At 44.5% G+C, this 19,641-nt stretch overlaps 1 protein-coding gene across 1 annotated transcript; it reads right to left on the reverse strand.

The window, feature by feature from the left end:
• Nucleotides 1–2,613: 2,613 nt before the first annotated feature.
• slc10a7 (solute carrier family 10 member 7) lies at nucleotides 2,614–18,723 on the reverse strand. The gene is made up of 12 exons (XM_072458649.1): nucleotides 18,549–18,723; nucleotides 17,598–17,680; nucleotides 17,016–17,152; nucleotides 11,527–11,602; nucleotides 11,408–11,446; nucleotides 10,865–10,900; nucleotides 10,361–10,444; nucleotides 9,381–9,546; nucleotides 7,554–7,605; nucleotides 6,369–6,442; nucleotides 5,345–5,490; nucleotides 2,614–2,799 (listed from the first exon to the last, which is right to left on the reverse strand). The coding sequence occupies exons 1-12, from the start codon at nucleotides 18,646–18,648 to the stop codon at nucleotides 2,773–2,775; spliced, it is 1,020 nt and encodes a 339-aa protein (XP_072314750.1). The 5' UTR covers nucleotides 18,649–18,723; the 3' UTR covers nucleotides 2,614–2,772.
• Nucleotides 18,724–19,641: the final 918 nt, after the last annotated feature.

Here is a 19,641-nt window from a genome sequence, read left to right on the forward strand (position 1 = left end):
TCAACATGTTCTAAGCTGCACATTAACAAAGCAAGTTTTTAGTTTACAATGGCAATAAAACCTTTCATGACTCAGATTCTTTCACCAGGAAGAGTCACCAAAACCTTCACTCAAGTAAGAGTATTGTTACCGTCTCGGGTGTAAAAAGTATGACATCAGAAGAGAAAACTACTGTGAAAAAAGTCGCACCTTTTTACATAGTTTTGGCCGGTGCAACTTATACTCCAGAGCGACTTATGTGATATTATTTGTTATTTTCACACTGACAACCACAAGAGGGCGCTCTCGGCTCCAAGCGACGCAGAAGAAGAATCTGCACTTCCTCTTCCTCTGGAGTTTGTGGAGTTGTTTAGAAGTGACACAGAGGAAGAAGAATTCAATGGATTTAGTGATTTGGGGTAAAACTGATGCTTTGGTAAACTTGTTAGCATGTTCTTTATGCTATAGTTATCTGAATAACTGTTCATATGTTACGTTAACATACCAGACACTTACCACAGTTCTGTCTGTGCCTCATGTAGCTGAAGGCGTTAGCGTTAGCATACGTACACCTATTCACCATGTTCTCTAATCTGTTATTATTTTAAACTGCATTTCAAGATGTAATGTCTGTTCTTGGTCTTGGATTTTATCAAATACATTTCCCCCAAAAATGCGACTTATACTCCAGTGCGACTTATATATGATTTTTTCTTCTCTATTATGGATTTTTTTGGCTGATGCGACTTATACTCCGGAAAGTACGGTAATGAATTAACCCTCTTATCTATGATTCGACCCATATTATAATAGTGTTAAATGCTTTACAACACCGTCTCTGAACACTCGGCTGTGGAATCTAAATATGTTAACCATTACTATATTGTATAATCAACTATATTCATTTTACAAAACTGTATTAAAAGTATAACCAACTATATTCATTTTAGACTGTGTTACACTTGGGTTAAAACTCCTTATACGCACAACACATAGTCCATTGTCCCATTTGAGACACTCACTGCTCCTTTTGAGACATTCTCTGATAAGGACGGACACTTTCCCGGAGCTGCAGACTTCTAGGCCACGGACGTGTGAAAGAGCTCATGGAGGAAGACTGGAAGGAGGCGTCAATCGTCATAGTCCGCCTAATATCTGAACGTTATAATTTTGTATATGATGATGATGATGATTTTGAATATAATGTATATAATTTTAATAACTGATGACAAGTTTATTGATGAGTTTATTTTTCCATTGTTATTATTATTAGTAGTATTATCTTGTCTTACGCTGTTTTTTATTTAATATTATATTTTTATATTATATTTAATATTAATATTAATACTTATTTTTATTTTTATCTTTATTTATTTTTCCCCTCCATCCTTTGTTGGGAAGCGGCTGGGATGAGAATCAGCACCTCCAAATCCGAGGCCATGGTTCTCGACCGGAAAAAGGTGGCTTGCCCTCTTCAGGTGGGTGGGGTGTCCTTGCCCCAAGTGGAGGAGTTCAAGTATCTTGGGGTCTCGTTCACGAGTGAGGGAAGGATGGAGCGTGAGATTGACAGGCGGATCGGTGCAGCGGCTGCAGTGATGCAGTCGCTGCATCGGACCGTTGTGGTAAAGAAGGAGCTGAGTCTAAAGGCAAAGCTCTCTATTTACCGATCGGTCTACGTTCCTGCCCTCACTTATGGTCATGAGCTTTGGGTCATGAGCTTTGGGTAGTGACCGAAAGAACAAGATCGCGGATACAAGCGGTCGAAATGAGTTTCCTCCGCCGTGTGGCTGGGCGCTCCCTTAGAGATAAGGTGAGGAGCTCGGCCACACGGGGGGAGCTTGGAGTAGAGCCGCTGCTCCTCCATGTCGAGAGGAGCCAGCTGAGGTGGCTCGGGCATCTGTTCCGGATGTCTCCTGGGTGAGGTGTTTCAGGCATGTCCCACCGGGAAGAGGCCCCGGGGAAGACCCAGGACACGCTGGAGAGACTATGTCTCTCAGCTGGCCTGGGAACGCCTCGGGATCCCCCCGGAGGAGTTGGAGGAAGTGTCTGGGTAGAAGGAAGTCTGGGAGTCCCTGCTCAGACTGCTGCCCCCGCGACCCGGCCCCGGATAAAGCGGCTGAAAATGGATGGATGGATGGAGTTCTTCTATAAGTTATCTGTTCTATAAGTTATCTTTTCCTCTGTTTCTACCTGCGTTGCAACAATTAAATTTCCCCATGTGTGGACAATAAAGGAATATCTTATCTTATAAATATAACGCAGAGCAGGGATTTTGGCGCGTCCGGACTACGCCCGTGTACGTCGCCGGTCACATTTGCACAGGGACAGATTTGGTAAGCGCTCTGCTATCTGTATTAGTCTTGTACATGGCAGGGATTAAACATCTGATTGATTTTAACTTGCCTTTTCTTTCATAAACGAGCACGCCGACAGTGTCTACGGGGGCAGTCTGACGGAGAGGTGGCTGTAAATCTACGCCGACGGCCTCAAAACCAAAAAACACACGCTTTAGATGAAGAAAGACGCACAGCCACAATGTTTCCCTCAATAAATGTATTCATTCGTTACCAAAACACAAAATAACACTGTAACAAGTCACCCAAATGTCAAAGCAACACGTTCCCAGTAACATTTCATCTAAATACTCTAAAATTTACTGTAAAAAGTAACAAAATACTCTTATTAAATACAAACTCGTGTGCGCGGTTGCTTTTTCCATTGTTCGTCTGAGGTCGTTTCGTTTTGGAATAAGGCACGGGAAGGCAAAGGTCCAGGAACAGCCCTCGGAATCATTCAAACGGAGTCGACAAAGGAGTGCGCCTGCGGAAACAACAAAAGGACAAAATATTACCAGAAAGTATCGGCGAAATGTGCTACGTTTTTCACCCCCCGACACCGCCATTTACTTCGATTGCAGAGACGTGATTGTAAGACGGACAGACCCCGATTACAATGATTCAAAATTGTGAGTTTGTGAAGCCGATCCCAGACAAAGAAAACACCAACGATGAGGACAAAATGAAATAAAATGAAGAAATTAAACAGTCCATTAAAGTGACTGTATGTGTGAAAGCAGAAAGTTGTTTTATTCCATCCAAACCCAGAAGTTAGACCGAGTGTAATGGAATAAAGTCATTGTTTTAGTACTTGTTTAGACCTGGTTTAGTTCTAGCCTGGTCCATAACGGTTTAAAAAAGTAAATATACTAAATGACTGAATTCAATGCGGTTTATGAATGTTTAAGCGCTCCCTACAAGTCGGTCGACTCATTGAACTAAAACGCAGATAAAATAAATATATTTAGAACTTTGCTAAAAATTATTTTTTAAAAATTATCCCAGAACATCAATTTTTATCTTGGTTTATAATTTCACTTCCTGTTTGTAATTGATGACATCACAGTGGGAAATTACCCAGAAAACACTGGGCAAAAACTCACCTAATTTCAGAATGTTTTTTATTTGACGAATAAAAATATATGAGTGACTTTATTTTGTTGAATTCATGTTTAAAGAGTCAAAAAAGTAGTTTTTTGTGTGTGAATTCTGCATACACTTTGACTGGTCTCTGCTGTGATGTCACTTCCTGTCATTTTCTAAAGATTTTTCTACGTTTTCTCCACAAATACCTATTCGATTGGAGTAAAACTATAATTTATATGTACGACAGGTACAAATACACCAAATAAAGCCAATATTAGAACATGGTTCTAACATTCCTGAAGATGTGAGACAGGCTTCTACTCTGACAATGTTCAAATCTAAGCTAAAAACAGTTTTGTTTAGCTGCGCATATGACTGAAAGGATTTTTTCTTTGCACTCTTCTCTTTTGTTTGTGATTTTATTAGTTTAGAAAATCAGTTGGATTGATCATTTTTAATTTAGTTAATTTTATTGTATTTCTGTTTCTGTAATTTCTTTGTGATTTGAATGCATTTTTCCTGCTGTGAAGCACTTTGAATTGCCTTGTGTATGAAATGTGCTCTACAAATAAACTTGCCTTGCCTTGCCATGGTAAAATTCCGTCATACGTCACTTTAATTTGATGAGTCCTGACCAGTTTTATTTACTTAACCAGGTCAGAATATTTGCGTTTTTGTTCCTACTCCGCCTACAGATGACAATTTTGAAACCTGCAATTCATTGAAATCAGATTTAAAAAAAAAAAACTTTCAAAAGAAACTACAAAAGAAAGAAGAAAAGGGTGATAGATTTTTTTCTTAATTCATTCAATTTGTTTTTTGACCAATTCCGTGCTCAATTAAGAAGCAGGCACATCAAAAGTGCATTTGACAGTTTAGACTAGGCAATTTCACTAAAACCCCATTAACACGGTTTTATTGAGGATTTTGCTAAATAATAAGTCAAAATAAAGCCTGTCATATGCACTTTTTGGACACTTTTGTTGTTTTTACTCACTGGAGACAGGGCAGACTATCTTAACAGGAGACTAGACTGTGGAGGACATACAAGCAGCGGTTAGTCACAGAACAGAACTACAAACCAGGAACAGAACTACAAACCCAGGAACAGAACTACAAACCCAGGAACAGAACTACAAACCCAGGAACAGAACTACAAACCAGGAACAGAACTACAAACCCAGGAACAGAACTACAAACCCAGGAACAGAACTACAAACCCAGGAACAGAACTACAAACCCAGGAACAGAACTACAAACCCAGGAACAGAACTACAAACCCAGGAACAGAACTACAAACCCAGGAACAGAACTACAAACCCAGGAACAGAACTACAAACCCAGAACTAAAAAGAAAGAAAAAAGGAGAAGTGTCAACGAAAAACAACGCCTCGGTGACGGATGTTAAACCCGCACTACAAACCACACCTTTTGTCAGAAAATATTTCACATCGTTTATCGTAATGATTAATTAGAACATGAGTCAGAGTGTTTGTTTTAGATCATATTGAAAAGAAAAGCAAAAGTGCTTGAAACGTCGGTGGAAAAAGTGTGTGCGGGAATTCACTTTAAATTTCAGTTTATCCATAGAAAAATAGATGTTGTTTAAGCGATACTTTGTCCATTTTTAAAGCTGTGGAGGGTCGCCGCCTGCTCGTCGCCATGGAGATGTCATTGCTTTGCCTGGAAAGTTCCACAGTGTTCCATTTGTGTCTGATGCACATTGTAGTTTCAATATAACTGATATGATCGTGTTAAAGAGAACATTCAAATAATACAGATTTGACCTTATCGCACATTATCGCATATCGCGGTCTTGGGACGTCCCGGGCAGAGCGACGGCATCACTATGGCGACGAGCGAGCGAGCGAGCGAGCAAGGGGAAAGTTACACTGCCTTGTGAGGTTTGTGGGCCCTTTGTGTTTTCCCCGCGGTGGCCGTACCTTCTGCCTGGAGGTCATCCACACCCTGAGGCTGGGCACGAGCACCGACCCGAGCAGGATCTGGGCCGGGTGGTAGATGAGCAGCGGGACGGAGATGAGGGAGAGGTGCTCGAAGCCCGCGAACACGATCTTCAACATGGGAATGCCTGAGGAAGAGGGAGAGACGGGACAGGAAAAGGCTTTAGGTGCCATGAAATACAAGGTGCCAGAGTCAGGACTAAACATGGACCGGCCTCCTGCTGGTGCCAGAGTCAGGACTAAACATGGACCGGCCTCCTGCTGGTGCCAGAGTCAGGACTAAACATGGACCGGCCTCCTGCTGGTGCCAGAGTCAGGACTAAACATGGACCGGCCTCCTGCTGGTGCCAGAGTGAGGACTAAACATGGACCGGCCTCCTGCTGGTGCCAGAGTCAGGACTAAACATGGACCGGCCTCCTGCTGGTGCCCAGAGTCAGGACTAAACATGGACCGGCCTCCTGCTGGTGCCAGAGTCAGGACTAAACATGGACCGGCCTCCTGCTGGTGCTAGAGTCAGGACTAAACATGGACCGGCCTCCTGCTGGTGCCAGAGTCAGGACTAAACATGGACCGGCCTCCTGCTGGTGCCAGAGTCAGGACTAAACATGGACCGGCCTCCTGCTGGTGCCAGAGTCAGGACTAAACATGGACCGGCCTCCTGCTGGTGCCAGAGTCAGGACTAAACATGGACCGGCCTCCTGCTGGTGCCAGAGTGAGGACTAAACATGGACCGGCCTCCTGCTGGTGCTTCTGACGTCTTCCTGACGATGTGAGACAGGTTCTACTCAGACAATGTTCAAATCTTAGCTAAAAACTGCTTATTTAGCTGTGCATATGACTCTTTTATGTCTTAAACACTTTTGTGATTTCAAAGCATCTTTTTCTTGTCGTGTGAAGTACTTTGAATGGCCTCGAGTATGAACTGAGCTGAACTTCCTCACCCTTATCCAATCAAACTAGTGGAATGACATTTCATATAAAAAAGTTTGACAGAAGCGTGTTTACCTAAAGTGAGTGATTTGTGGGTGGAGCAGAAGACAATGGCCACGGTGTCGGCCGGGCTGAAACTCGAGCTCGCTCTGGGAAAGTGAACATTTAAGCATTAAACACATTAAAGAAGACCCACAGTTTATGGTGGACAAGCGACACACCTTCAGAGATATGAGTATGCAAACGATAATAACATGTAATCATCAACAGGACATTTCCTTATTGTCTCCTGGTCGGTCTCATATAAAATAGTGCTGAAGTGATGACACAGAACGGTCACTAGCCCCACACGCCATGCTCCAGGGAGATAATACACATAACATAAAACATAAAACATAAAACTATATTTTAAAAAGTGAACAAAAGAGCAGTGGACTTTGATTTTGAGACAGAGAGAGGAGAGAGAGAGAGAGACAGAGAGAGGAGAGAGAGAGACAGAGAGAGGAGAGCGAGAGAGACAGAGAGAGGAGAGAGGAGAGAGGAGAGAGAGGGACAGAGAGAGGAGAGAGAGAGACAGAGAGAGGAGAGAGAGAGACAGAGAGAGAAGAGAGAGGGACAGAGAGAGGAGAGAGAGGGACAGAGAGAGGAGAGAGAGGGACAGAGAGAGGAGAGAGAGAGACAGAGAGAGGAGAGAGAGAGACAGAGAGAGAAGAGAGAGGGACAGAGAGAGGAGAGAGAGGGACAGAGAGAGGAGAGAGAGAGACAGAGAGAGGAGAGAGAGGGACAGAGAGAGGAGAGAGAGAGACAGAGAGAGGAGAGAGAGAGACAGAGAGAGGAGAGCGAGAGAGACAGAGAGAGGAGAGAGGAGAGAGGAGAGAGAGGGACAGAGAGAGGAGAGAGAGAGACAGAGAGAGGAGAGAGAGAGACAGAGAGAGAAGAGAGAGGGACAGAGAGAGGAGAGAGAGGGACAGAGAGAGGAGAGAGAGGGACAGAGAGAGGAGAGAGAGAGACAGAGAGAGGAGAGAGAGAGACAGAGAGAGAAGAGAGAGGGACAGAGAGAGGAGAGAGAGGGACAGAGAGAGGAGAGAGAGAGACAGAGAGAGGAGAGAGAGGGACAGAGAGAGGAGAGAGAGAGACAGAGAGAGGAGAGAGAGAGACAGAGAGAGGAGAGGGAAGAGAGAGGAGCATCTTAAAACCTGAATGGGTCAGGCTAACGGAAAACGATGACAAAGTGTGACGACTGCGGCGTAAGAAACTGACCTGGTGGAGAAGGTGAAGGTGAGGAGCATGAAGCTGATCTGGAGGGAGAAAACTGGAACAAACAAACAAACAAACGTCATTTTTAGCAGCACTTCCTCTCCACTCGTCTTCCAACCATAACAACGCCGTCACAGGAATGCAGTAGTACTTACTGATGAGTACTATGAGTGTACTTACTGATGAGTACTATGAGTGTACTTACTGATGAGTACTATGAGCGTACTTACTGATGAGTACTATGAGTGTACTTACTGATGAGTACTATGAGCGTACTTACTGATGAGTACTATGAGTGTACTTACTGATGAGTACTATGAGTGTACTTACTGATGAGTACTATGAGCGTACTTACTGATGAGTACTATGAGTGTACTTACTGATGAGTACTATGAGTGTACTTACTGATGAGTACTATGAGTGTACTTACTGATGAGTACTATGAGTGTACTTACTGATGAGTACTATGAGCGTACTTACTGATGAGTACTATGAGCGTACTTACTGATGAGTACTATGAGCGTACTTACTGATGAGTACTATGAGCGTACTTACTGATGAGTACTATGAGTGTACTTACTGATGAGTACTATGAGTGTACTTACTGATGAGTACTATGAGTGTACTTACTGATGAGTACTATGAGCGTACTTACTGATGAGTACTATGAGCGTACTTACTGATGAGTACTATGAGCGTACTTACTGATGAGTACTATGAGCGTACTTACTGATGAGTACTATGAGCGTACTTACTGATGAGTACTATGAGTGTACTTACTGATGAGTACTATGAGCGTACTTACTGATGAGTACTATGAGTGTACTTACTGATGAGTACTATGAGCGTACTTACTGATGAGTACTATGAGTGTACTTACTGATGAGTACTATGAGTGTACTTACTGATGAGTACTATGAGCGTACTTACTGATGAGTACTATGAGTGTACTTACTGATGAGTACTATGAGCGTACTTACTGATGAGTACTATGAGTGTACTTACTGATGAGTACTATGAGCGTACTTACTGATGAGTACTATGAGCGTACTTACTGATGAGTACTATGAGTGTACTTACTGATGAGTACTATGAGTGTACTTACTGATGAGTACTATGAGTGTACTTACTGATGAGTACTATGAGCGTACTTACTGATGAGTACTATGAGTGTACTTACTGATGAGTACTATGAGCGTACTTACTGATGAGTACTATGAGCGTACTTACTGATGAGTACTATGAGCGTACTTACTGATGAGTACTATGAGCGTACTTACTGATGAGTACTATGAGCGTACTTACTGATGAGTACTATGAGTGTACTTACTGATGAGTACTATGAGCGTACTTACTGATGAGTACTATGAGCGTACTTACTGATGAGTACTATGAGCGTACTTACTGATGAGTACTATGAGTGTACTTACTGATGAGTACTATGAGTGTACTTACTGATGAGTACTATGAGTGTACTTACTGATGAGTACTATGAGCGTACTTACTGATGAGTACTATGAGTGTACTTACTGATGAGTACTATGAGCGTACTTACTGATGAGTACTATGAGCGTACTTACTGATGAGTACTATGAGCGTACTTACTGATGAGTACTATGAGCGTACTTACTGATGAGTACTATGAGCGTACTTACTGATGAGTACTATGAGTGTACTTACTGATGAGTACTATGAGCGTACTTACTGATGAGTACTATGAGCGTACTTACTGATGAGTACTATGAGCGTACTTACTGATGAGTACTATGAGTGTACTTACTGATGAGTACTATGAGCGTACTTACTGATGAGTACTATGAGTGTACTTACTGATGAGTACTATGAGCAGCAGGCTGGTGGACTCCAGCTCGATGCTGGGGTGGCTGAAGGTGTCGCAGAAGGTGGTGTAGATGATCATGAGCAGCACGCAGGAGCTGACGGTCCCGAACGGAGGCTTCCTGCGATCCAGGAACTCTCGCAGGAACCTACGGCACACCTACGAGACAACAAACAAACAAACAAACAAACAAATATGTGTAATTATCCTCCACAAAGCAGACCATCTGAACCACGACCAATCATGCTGTTAAGAAGCTGAGAAAATCACACAAACTCCACAGAGCGCCCTCTAGTGGTGCAGAATGTGCCAGCTCTAAACCAGGTCTAAACCAGGACTAAACCAGGTCTAAACCAGGACTAAACCAGGTCTAAACCAGGACTAAACCAGGTCTAAACCAGGACTAAACCAGGACTAAACCAGGTCTAAACCAGGACTAAACCAGGTCTAAACCAGATCTAAACCAGGACTAAACCAGATCCAAACCAGATCTAAACCGGGTCTAAACCGGGTCTAAACCAGGACTAAACCAGGACTAAACCAGGTCTAAACCAGATCCAAACCAGGTCTAAACCAGATCTAACCCAGGACTAAACCAGATCCAAACCAGATCTAAACCGGGTCTAAACCAGGTCTAAACCAGGACTAAACCAGGACTAAACCAGGACTAAACCAGGACTAAACCAGGACCAAACCAGGTCTAAAACCGGACTATTCAAGGTCTACACTGGGTCTAAACCAGATCTAAAACAGAACTACACTAGAATTACAGGATTTCTAACTAGAACCCAAAGGAGGTCAAAAAAAAAGAGCTGCGCGTTTAACTAAAGCTGCTCAGAGTTAAAATAAAAGCACTTTTTATTCGATCAATTCACTGTTGGGTAGAATCCCCTTCGCGGCGTTTAATGACCAGAAGAAAAGCAAAAGTTGACCTTTATCTTTAACAGTTATTAAAAAAGCATGGGTGGTGTACCTGTCCGAGGATGAGCGGCACCACCACCGTCATGAAGAGCTGAGAGAAGATGGAGGAGAACGGGACGGAGGACGACGAGCCCAACTGCAGGAGGAAAGATCTCACAGTGAGAAAACAACACACTTTCACCAGTAACATCATGTTCACACCAGCGTTAAAGATCTCACAGTGAGAAAACAACACACTTTCACCAGTAACATCATGTTTACACCAGCGTTAAAGATCTCACAGTGAGAAAACAACACACTTTCACCAGTAACATCATGTTTACACCAGGGTTAAAGACCTCACAGTGAGAAAACAACACACTTTCACCAGTAACATCATGTTTACACCAGGGTTAAAGACCTCACAGTGAGAAAACAACACACTTTCACCAGTAACATCATGTTTACACCAGCGTTAAAGACCTCACAGTGAGAAAACAACACACTTTCACCAGTAACATCATGTTCACACCAGCGTTAGTCATGTGGATATGACTGACACTATAACAATACTCACAAACAACAGGAGCAGCAACGGCGTCACTATGATTCCCTAAAGAAATAGAAAGAAAATATATATATCATTATTTGTTTTACATTCACTTTTTACAGCACTTTTAATCAAGTCATATTTTTAAAAATCAGATAAGTAGAATAATCAAATCACTAGACTAATCAGATAACTGAATAACAGATATGTAGAATAATCAGATCACTAGAATAATCAGATCACTAGAATATCAGATCACTAGAATATCAGATCACTAGAATAAGAATAATCAGATAACTAGAATAACCAGATAACCCAATAATTAGATGTTATTCTTGGTGTTTGATCTTTCGATTTGTAACATTTTCTCTTTCATATTTGTCACATTATTTGCCAGTTGTTATTTTTTTGTTGTCACATAATTTGCCTCGTCATAAAAGGCGAGAACAATCAAAAAGAAATCAGATTACGGCAGAAGTAAAATGATGATGACGCTGCAACAACAGTGTTCTTTTAATGAATGACCATTTCCTGTTTGGGCGTGATAAAGAAGTGGGGGCGTGTCCTCACCAGGAAGCTCCCGAAGGCAGAGTTGAAGATGGCCGCCGCCTGTGACACACGAGTGAACGAGTCTGAGCCGAGTCAGGACGGGAAATATTCACATGTTTGTTTGTCTTTAAAGTGTTTACCTCGTTTCCCCCGACAGCTTTGGTCAAGATCACAGCCGAGGAGACGGGGGGAGGCATACAACTCACCGTCTGTAACCTGGAGAGAGGAGGGAGGAGGGGGAGGAGAGGGGAGGGGAGAGAGAGGAGAGGGGAGGGGAGAGAGAGGAGAGGAGGAGAGAGGGAGGAGGAGAGAGAGAGGAGAGAGGAGGAGGGAGGGAGGGAGGAGAGAGGAGGAGAGAGGGAGGAGAGGGGAGGGAGGAGAGAGGAGGGGAGGAGAGAGGAGGAGGAGGAGGGAGGAGAGGGGAGGGGAGGGAGGAGAGGGGAGGGGAGAGAGAGGAGAGGAGGAGAGAGGGAGGAGAGGGGAGGGAGGAGAGAGAGAGGAGGAGAGAGGAGGAGGAGGGGGGGAGGGGAGGGAGGAGAGGGGAGGGGAGGGAGGAGAGGGGAGGGAGGAGAGAGGAGGAGAGAGGAGGAGGAGAGGAGAGGAGAGGAGGGAGGGGGAGAGGAGAGGGGAGGAGGGAGGGGGGAGGAGAGAGGGGGGGAGAGGGGAGGGGAGAGAGAGGAGAGGAGGAGAGAGGAGGAGGGAGGGGGAGGAGGGGGGAGGGAGGAGAGAGGAGGGAGGAGAGGGAAGAGGAGAGAAGAGGGGAGGAGAGAGAGGAGATAGAGGGAGGAGAGAGGCGAGGGAGGGGGGAGGAGAGAGGCGAGGGAGGGGGGAGGAGAGAGGTGAGGGAGGAGGGAGGAGAGGGGAGGATGGAGGAGGGGGAAGAAAGAGGAGGGGGAAGAGAGAGGAGGAGGGAGGAGAGGAGAGAGAGGGAGGAGGGAGGAGAGGGGAGGAGGGAGGAGAGGGGAGGAGGGAGGAGGTGAGGGAAGAGGAGGGAGGAGAGAGGAGGAGGGAGAGAGGAGAGAGGAGGAGGGGGAGGAGGGGGAGGAGAGGGGAGGGAGGAGAGGAGGAGGGAGGAGAGGGGAGGGGAGAGAGAGGAGAGGAGGAGAGAGAGAGAGGAGAGGGGAGGGGAGGGGAGAGAGAGAGGAGGAGGAGAGAGGGAGGAGAGGGGAGGGAGGAGAGAGGAGGGGAGGAGAGAGGAGGAGGAGGAGGGAGGAGAGGGGAGGGGAGGGAGGAGAGGGGAGAGAGAGGAGAGGAGGAGAGAGGGAGGAGAGGGGAGGGAGGAGAGAGAGAGGAGGAGGAGAGAGGAGGAGGAGGGAGGGGAGGGGAGGGAGGAGAGGGGAGAGAGAGGAGAGGAGGAGAGAGGGAGGAGAGGGGAGGGAGGAGAGAGAGAGGAGGAGGAGAGAGGAGGAGGAGGGAGGGGAGGGGAGGGAGGAGAGGGGAGGGGAGGAGAGGGGAGGGAGGAGAGAGGAGGAGAGAGGAGGAGGAGAGGAGAGGGGAGGAGAGGAGAGGGGAGGAGGGAGGGGGGGAGGAGAGGGGAGGAGGGAGGGGGGGAGGAGAGAGGAGGAGGAGGAGAGAGGAGGAGGAGAGGAGAGGGGAGGAGGGAGGGGGGGAGGAGAGGGGAGGGAGGAGAGAGGGGGGGAGGGGCGGAGGGGAGAGAGAGGAGAGGAGGAGAGAGGAGGAGGGAGGGGGGAGGGGGAGGAGGAGGGAGGGGGGAGGGGGAGGAGGGGGGAGGGAGGAGAGAGGAGGGAGGAGAGGGAAGAGGAGAGAAGAGGGGAGGAGAGAGAGGAGATAGAGGGAGGAGAGAGGCGAGGGAGGGGGGAGGAGGGAGGAGAGGGGAGGATGGAGGAGGGGGAAGAAAGAGGAGGAGGGAGGAGAGGAGAGGGAGGAGAGAGAGAGAGGGAGGAGGGAGGAGAGGGGAGGAGGGAGGAGAGGGGAGGAGGGAGGAGGTGAGGGAAGAGGAGGGAGGAGAGAGGAGGAGGGAGAGAGGAGAGAGGAGGAGGGGGAGGAGAGGGGAGGGAGGAGGAGAGAGGAGGAGGAGGGAGGAGAGAGGAGGAGGGGGGAGAGAGGAGAGGGGAGGGAGGATAGGGAAGAGGAGAGAGGGAGGAGAGAGGAGAGGGGAGGAGAGAGAGGAGATAGAGGGAGGAGAGAGGCGAGGGAGGGGGGAGGAGGGAGGAGAGGGGAGGATGGAGGAGGGGGAGGAAAGAGGAGGGGGAAGAGAGAGGAGGAGGGAGGAGAGAGGAGGGAGGAGAGGGAGGAGAGAGGAGAGGGAGGGGGGAGGAGAGAGGAGGGAGGAGAGGGAGGAGGTGAGGGAAGAGGAGGGAGGAGAGAGGAGAGAGGAGAGAGGGGGAGGAGAGGGGAGGGAGGAGAGAGAGAGGAGAGAGGAGAGAGAGGGAGGAGAGAGGAGAGGGAGGGGGGAGGAGAGAGGAGGGATGAGAGAGGAGAGAGGAGGAGAGAGAGGGAGGAGGAGGAGGAGGAGGAGGAGGAGGAAAGAGGGAGGGGGGAGGGAAGAGGGGGAGAAGAGAAGGACGTACAGACAGGGGGAGAGAAAATATAGGAAAGTGAAGAGAGAGAAAGAAATTAGAGAAAATAAAGGATAAAAAAAGAGAAAGGAGAGGATAAAAGAGAGAAGAGCAAAAGGAGAGAAGAGGCGAGAAAGGAGAGAGAAAGAAAGAAAGAGGAGAAAACAGAGAGAAGAGAGAAAGGAGGAGAGAAAAGTGACAGGAGAAAAAGCAGAAGGGAGAAGGATGAGAGAGAGAATAAAAAGGCAGAGATAGAGGAACAGAAAGAGTTGAAAAGGAACGAGGTCAAAAGGTCAACAATTAGAGGGATTTCTTCCCTTTTTTTACAAGGTTACAGCTCCCTCTAGTGGCCAGTACATGTCCTATTACAGCTCGCTTCAGTGCATTTACCACAAACTTCCACTACTTTCTTCTGCTTGAATGATTATTTTATATATTGGTTCTCTAAAATGTTTAGTCTCCGTCTTCTGAAAGACTTTTATGAAGTTTTATTTAAAAAAAAGAGTAAGTTATTTTTAAATATGGACTGAAGTTGATTAATTGTACATGTTGTGTCCAATTTCCAGACTTTGATCAAGTATTAATCAGTACAAAAACAATTTATATTCCAATAGTATATTTAATCCATCAAATCTCAAAAATTAGGTCAGACCCAAAGTGCGGTTACCATAGCAACTTCAGCACTTGGGCCCGTGCAGCTTGAAAAACGCCAAATCTATCGCCAAGTTCTCCGTGTACCTGGCGCTCGTGTTCCGTTACAAAATAAAGTCGGCGCGACGCACAAGGAGCCAGGACTTCGCTTTCACTTCCCACCAAACGTTTCTGAACTCCCGGTGGGTTTAACTCAGGCTGAATGAGGGTCTTTATGCCCCCCTGGCCCCCCCCACAGGCCCCCCCACAGGCCCCCCCACAGGCCTGCACACATACGGCTCTGTGCTAAGTCAAATGGAGCCTTTTCCCTGCTAAACCGCATTATAACGCTGTACCCTCCTCACCAGAAACACACTCGGAGTTTTGCACATTTACCTTTGGCTAATCCTTCCATTTTCTGCACATTTCATCAGCGGGTTTAAAGATATATATGATTAACTTAAACTAAACAAATAGGCTCAAAATATGGCTGCACGTTTACACGGTCATGCAAGTAGTTATTTGACTGTGTTTCCAAGATTAATACAATTTTGCTAATACTTGCACAAAAGCAGAACGCTGAAGGGTTTTAAAGTGTTGTTAATAGTGACAGAAATGTTATTACCGTAGGTTCTGGTAAAAGCAGAAGCAGTAATAGTTGTAGTTATGACACTAGGATAGGATTATTAATAAGATAAGATAATCCTTTATTGTCCACACATGGGGAAATTTCATTGTGTCAACGCAGGTAGATACAGCGGAAAAGGACAGATAACTTATAGGAAGTTCAAAAGACGAAGATAATACTAATAATGATAATGGTAAAATTATATATATGCATTATGTATATATGTTATATGCACATGAATATGACATTATTGCACGTGACGTCAGGGTTCAGATTAAGGATTTTCACTTGTACAGCAGCAGCTGCTAAACAATCCGTTCATTTTTTCAAATTTGTACAGCAATTTGATAATTGCATAGCAAAACACGAAAGTGACTAACAATCAATATTTTCCATTGATGTAACAAGATTATTTATTTTAAATGTATTTGTAAACATTCTATTTAAAAAAAAAACTCCTAACAAATGAACTTTTAAACACTTTATAAACATTTTTTTTTTTAAAAACCCAGAAAACTTGCGAATAAAATTAGTTTTTGAACAAATAAATTAACACCAAGTTAGATTAACTTATTTACAACTTTCTTCCATATCATCAATCAGATGACAATTTGCAGGAGTCTCATTTACATATTAATTGTCTTTACACTCACAAAAAATATGTGTTAAAGGTGGAATGGACGATTTTTTTCAGATTTTTTTTTTAATCATATTTCCTCGTGGCGTGGATAAATCATTTGTCCTGCCACGTATCAATCATAAAACGCACCTATCGCTCACCTGCAGCCGCGTGCGGATCGTCCCCACGTTTCCGCGTGCCTAAGCGCATGGATCTATCATAATATAGTTCCTCAGTGTACGGGGGGAAAATGAAGATGGAGAAAGACAGTTCGAGCTGACGCAGAAGTGGACAGAAATCTACGGGAGACGAGCGATGTGATGCGCTCCGTTGCACTAATAAACAAACGCACGTGTGCGTTGTATCAGTCCGCACGGGGGAGTGTGCATGCGCACTTCCACCTGCGTTCTCAAATCGCCGAAAAATCGTCCATTGTGCCTTTAAGCTTCTGATGGAAAAATAAAGGTTGCTGTGGTGTTTCCATCATGGTGTATTTATTGTGTTATTCAAATTGTACCGCTCTATTTGACGTTCCATTCCAGCTATAAAACGTTTTCATTTTTCGTTTTGCTATTTGATGACGGTCCCTAAGCACTTATCTAGGCTCCGGCTGCACATTCGGATCAGTGTAATTCGCTGCGCCCAAAATACGCATCTGATTGTTAAAACGAGGTTGTGTCACTGCAGTGTAAATATGAGTATTTTGGCATGTGAATGATCTGCAAAGACTTTTGCGTTTAGGAGCTATTGACCTTGGAAGTCTGTATCTGTGACACTAACTTTACCGCACGTGGCTCCTCCCACTTTCAGACTCGATCTGAGACAGCAGTGGGACTCGTCATGACAACATAGCGTCCACATGTGTCATGTCGTTATTGACGATCGATTGACGAGTGATCAGTACTTTTAGGCGCTTTGGTTATACAATTGAACACACATTTTTGTATCGCAAAAGCTGTGATACAAAAGCACTTTTTTATGACAAACACATCGCATTTGAGAGAAATTGCGTTGCATTTTGCGATGCGATACCGCTTGTTCTGAACCCTGGAGTGCGACAGTAATTGTACATGAATATGACGGTATTGATGATGTAGATAGTATGATGTAGAATGAAGTAGAATGATAGTAGAAGCAGCAATAGCTAATAACAATAGTAGTGGTAGTAGTAGTAGTAGTAGTAGTAGTAGTAGTAGTAGTAGTAGTAGTAGTAGTAGTAGAGCGATACCGTACCCTCTGAGCAGCCATTGGTCGATGTTGCTGAGGGCCAGCACTCGCAGCAGCAGCCACACACACACGGGGAAGAACACTAGAGTGAAGCCCTGAACAAACAGGTGCAGCCGGATGTGGAGCAGGGCGCTGGTCAGCTCCTGGACACACACACACATGCACACACACACACACACACACACACGCACACACACACACACACACACACACACACACACACATACGCACGCACACACGCACACACACACACACACACACGCACACACACACACACGCACACATGCACACACACACACACACACACACACGCACACGCACACATGCACACACACACACACACACACGCGGAGTCAAACAGCAGCAGGACACTCGCCTCACAGCAAGAGGGTTCGGGCGTGGCTTTGCTGTGTGGAGCGTCTCTTGGGTTTCGTAGCTCGGGTCGTGCGCTGCTTCTGTTCCGACATGCAAACGCCACACAGCAAAGCACCGCTCGGCCCCGGAGTCGAACCCGAGACCTCCTGGATGCGAGGCGCCCGAGCACCTCCGTTAAGGGTCGGACAGTTGCCCGGGTCACACAGGTCTCACCTCCGTTTTGAGTGACAGCCCACTGTTGAAGAAAATGAGCGACACGGCGATGTAGGAGACGGTGATTTCTGGCTTCAAGGGACCTGAGGACAAGAAAGAGACAAATAAACAATAATGTGGACAATTTTATACATTCTATTGAAAGGATAAATCTCAAAATGCACCCTGCAATAATAGAAACAGAACAGAAATAATAGAAATAGATTAGAAATGCCTTAAAATGTCCTTTTTCTTGATCTGAGCTACTGTGTACATTCAGTTTGACATCGGGTCCGAATAGTTATTATGGAAATATTGATTAAATTAAAAATGTGCACAACAAAAATGTAAATTAAACCAACAACGAGCAACAAAAAGTGTGTTATTCTACATTTTACACACTGCACTTGAAAGCTGTAAAACCAGTAGCAGCAGATGACAGATGTATCTCATACTTGGATGAGATAGAACAAAGAACAAGCTTTACTAAATAAACTGATAAAGACCGGAAAAACCAGCATTACTTCCACGTCGACGCGTTAATATGCAAGGGCTTAAAATAAAAATGTCAATATGCAAAGGCTTGAAATGTCAATATGCACAGGCTTAATCATTTAATATAAGCAAACACTTAAACGTCATGTTCACATCTGCAAATGCAACGTGTCCTTAAATGTGCAAACACGCATCACGGTTTCACGCACAGAGGACGCACTGTTTTGTGGAAATCCATTCATAAAAATGTCAAATGAAAACGTGAATTAACTGAATATTTTAAGGAAGTAACAGGTTCCAAAAGAGATGACGTGAAAAAGAAGTGGAGTAATCAATGATAACACGGTTGTTTTTAAATCAAACATTAAATGAAACGCTTAGAAAATATTTAAATGTATAGAATTGTGCCTGTATCTTGATGAATACACTATTTATTATTATTTTTTCCAGACATCCAGACTTGTTGGCGGCTCTCACCTCCCTTGACGCCGAAGTTGGGATGCACTTTGGCGGACAGGATGACGAGCACGATCCCGATGATGAACCACTCCTTCCGGATAATGGAGATGAGGCCCATGTTTCGGACCCTGCCGCCGCCGCCGCACGCCGGCCTCCAGTGTCTCTGGTGCCGGGGATCCGCACCTCCAGCGCCCGCGGTGTCGTGTCGGTGCCGCGGAGGAAGCGGAGGATGCGGAGCAGGCGGAACACTCCGGGGCAGGAAGCAAAACACAACACGGGAGCGAGCACTTCCGGACACGTGGGCAACGGCGTGGGCGTAATGACGGGAGGAAACGCGCAGGAGCTTATTACGGTAATACAAACAATACAAAAAATACTTATAGTATTAATAATACAAATAATACAAATACTACTAATACTACTTATAATATTGATAATACTAACAATGCAAATAATACTAATAACATGTATGGTACAAATAATACTAATAATACTAATAATACAAAAACTACTAATAATACCTGTAATACAAATAATATTAATAATAATAATAATACACATAGTACTAACAATACCTGTAATACAAATAATACTAATAATACTAATAACAGTTATAGTACAAATAATACTAATGATACAAATACTACTAATACTTATAATAGTAATACTACTGATAGTATTAATAATATTTTATGTATTATTTATTTATTTTATCTGTAGAATTTATCTTGAACTTGTCAAAAAAAATTGCTTTTTTCAAAATACATTTTATGGAAGTGATAATACTGCCTAATTTGAATAAAAATAAAATGTGAAAATAACACCGTCACAAGGTATCAATATTAATAAAATTCTCCTGTAATACTGTTTGTTCTTTATTTGGACAGAGCTTTAAATACACATACAGTGCACACAAATATTTGTTAAATGGAAATTATTTGACACATTAATGACTCTTCCTTTTGTCTTCTGTATTTTAATGTTATTCAAGTATCAGAAGTATATGTAATTCTCTCATGAGATCTTAAGTTTTATTGTTTATTACATGCCTTTTGCAAGCTGGCCTTTGAACTACACATGGCAGAAGTATTTCTCTGTTAATACTAATATT

The sequence above is a fragment of the Eucyclogobius newberryi genome, unplaced genomic scaffold, assembly GCF_026437365.1.
Source record: "Eucyclogobius newberryi isolate DKJ021-1_F unplaced genomic scaffold, fEucNew1.0.hap1 SCAF_22, whole genome shotgun sequence".
NCBI classification, from domain to species: domain Eukaryota; kingdom Metazoa; phylum Chordata; class Actinopteri; order Gobiiformes; family Gobiidae; genus Eucyclogobius; species Eucyclogobius newberryi.